The sequence below is a fragment of the Perca fluviatilis genome, chromosome 12, assembly GCF_010015445.1.
Source record: "Perca fluviatilis chromosome 12, GENO_Pfluv_1.0, whole genome shotgun sequence".
In the NCBI taxonomy this organism is placed as follows: Eukaryota; Metazoa; Chordata; class Actinopteri; order Perciformes; family Percidae; genus Perca; species Perca fluviatilis.
The window spans coordinates 38,182,859-38,185,358 of NC_053123.1; the positions used below are offsets into that span (position 1 = coordinate 38,182,859).

Sequence of the window (2,500 nt, forward strand, 5' to 3'; positions counted from 1 at the left end):
AGTATATGTATAACTATATAGTTATATAATGTTACACTTTCCTTCCCAAACTGTTCTCCAGAAGAAGTTGGTTAAATGTTGTTTGTTTGATAATTGTGCCTTCCCAGATGCGATGTTAACGTTATTAAGAATCTGATTGTTTATCAGAGTGTTTTTAGAGTTTGTGGTGAGACTCCACCCGGTCGGCTGCCCCTCAGGACCAAACAAACGCACCAGGAAGAGACTGTCACAATACGAGCCTCTCACTCTTATCTCTCTGCTGATTTCATCTTTCAGAAACATTCACCTCGTCACACAAAACATTTCCAAAACATTTTCCTTATTTACATTTCTGCTGAGTGTGTACGTGTGTCTGTGCGTGTGTGTCTGTGTGTGTGTATGTGTATGTGTGTGTGTGTGTGTGTGCGTGTGTGTGTGTGTACATATGTACATGTAATTTGTGTGTGTGTGTGTGTGTGTGTGTGAATGTGTGTGAGCATGTATGTGTGTCTGTGTCTACATATGTACATGTGTACGCGTGTTTGTGCGTGCGTGCATGTATGTGTTAGTGTGTGTGTGTGTACATATGTACATGTAATTTGTGTGTGTGTGTGTGTGTGTGTGTGAATGTGTGTGAGCATGTATGTGTGTCTGTGTCTACATATGTACATGTGTACGCGTGTTTGTGCGTGCGTGCATGTATGTGTTAGTGTGTGTGTGTGTATGTGTGTGTGTGCACGAATGTGTGTGTGTGTGTGTGTGTGTACATGTATGTGTTTGTTTGTGTATGTGTGCGTGTGTGCATGTGTGTGTCTGTCTGTCTGTGTGTGTGCATGTGTGTGTGTCTGTGTGTGTGTACATATCTACGTGTGTATTTGTGTGTGTGTGTGTGTGTGTGTGTTTGAGCATGTATGTGTGTCTGTGTGTACATATGTACATGTGTACGCGTGTTTGTGCTTGCGTGCGTGCATGTCTGTGTATGTGTTAGTGTGTGTGTGTGTGTGTGTGTGTGTGTGTACGTGTATGTGTTTGTTTGTGTGTGTGTGCGTGCATGCATGTGTGTGTATGTCTGTGTGTGTGCGTGTGTGTGTTTGTGTGTATGTGTGTGTGTGTGTGTGTTTGTGTGCGTGCATGCGGTGTGTGCGTGCATGTGTGTGTATGTCTGTGTGTGTGCGTGTGTGTGTTTGTGTGTATGTGTGTGTGAGAGCTGCAGCCGTTCATTCACAGAAACAGCATTTTGAATTCATTCACATGTTGAGAGAACTCGACTCTAGTTTCTGACTAGCAGACATTTTCTTTCATCTTTTCTTTCATTCTTTGTTGAATCGTTTCTTGTCACGTTGGTCATTCTATTCCCAGAGTAGTTGGATCCACTTTTTCAGACAAACTAGACACGGACCCATCACTCCTGTCCCTGCTCTAGTTCAGTGTTTGAGTAAATGGACTCAGTCCGTCTCTGTGTGCAGGCGTCAGAATAATTAGAAACCTGGAGGAAGTATTTCCTGCGTCCTGAGCAGCGAGGATCTATTTTTAGATTCTCCATATTTGGTCATCAGAGACGCTCTGTCTCACATTCTTCTTCTCCTCCTCCTTTCGCTGTTTGTTTAAACCATAAAGAAGCCGACATACATCCTGATGCTTCACATTCTTCTTGTAAATCTGCCCCACAGGTCGTTAAACTCCATACGGAAGAAAAAACCTTTTTCCATTTTGGAGGATTAGTTTTCTCTCTCTCGGAGATATTCAGAAAGTTCAACCGTTCACTCACCAGGTTACATTCTGTGTTTCAGGTGAAGCCAGAATAAAGAAACCCACGGCCAAGACTCCTCCCAAACAAGGTGACACAGACACACACACACACACACACACTGAGGCACACACACACACACATACACACACACATACATACAGACACACACACACACACAGACAGAGACCGAGACGCACACAACATGCATAAACACACCAGGCACAGACAGACGCACACACACACACACACACACACACACATACACACACACATACATACAGACACACAGACATACAGACACACACACAGACAGACACACACACACACACACAGATAACACACATAAACACACACTCAAGCACACACAGATGCAAACACACACACAGACACACACACAACTCTTGGATAACAATCAAGTCCAAGGATGTCAAAGCTCTCCAAGCTGATGCATTATTCTCATATTATAGATACCAGTGTAGAGGGTAGATGTAGAGGAGGAGTGATAGATACCAGTGTAGAGGGTAGATGTAGAGGAGTGATAGATACCAGTGTAGAGGGTAGATGTAGAGGAGTGATAGATACCAGTGTAGAGGGTAGATGTAGAGGGGAGTGATAGATACCAGTGTAGAGGGTAGATGTAGAGGAGGAGTGATAGATACCAGTGTAGAGGGTAGATGTAGAGGAGGAGTGATAGATACCAGTGTAGAGGGTAGATGTAGAGGAGGAGTGATAGATACCAGTGTAGAGGGTAGATGTAGAGGAGTGATAGAT

The 2,500-nt window shown here is 43.8% G+C and overlaps 1 protein-coding gene across 1 annotated transcript in view; it reads left to right on the forward strand.

Annotated features, from left to right (window-relative positions):
* LOC120569497 (myosin light chain kinase, smooth muscle-like) overlaps nucleotides 1–2,500 on the forward strand; it is a 71,457-nt gene that overhangs the window by 39,096 nt on the left and 29,861 nt on the right. The window contains exon 13 of the mRNA XM_039817353.1: nucleotides 1,770–1,817. Within this exon, the coding sequence (XP_039673287.1) occupies nucleotides 1,770–1,817 (48 nt within the window). The remainder of the gene's footprint in view (nucleotides 1–1,769; nucleotides 1,818–2,500) is intronic.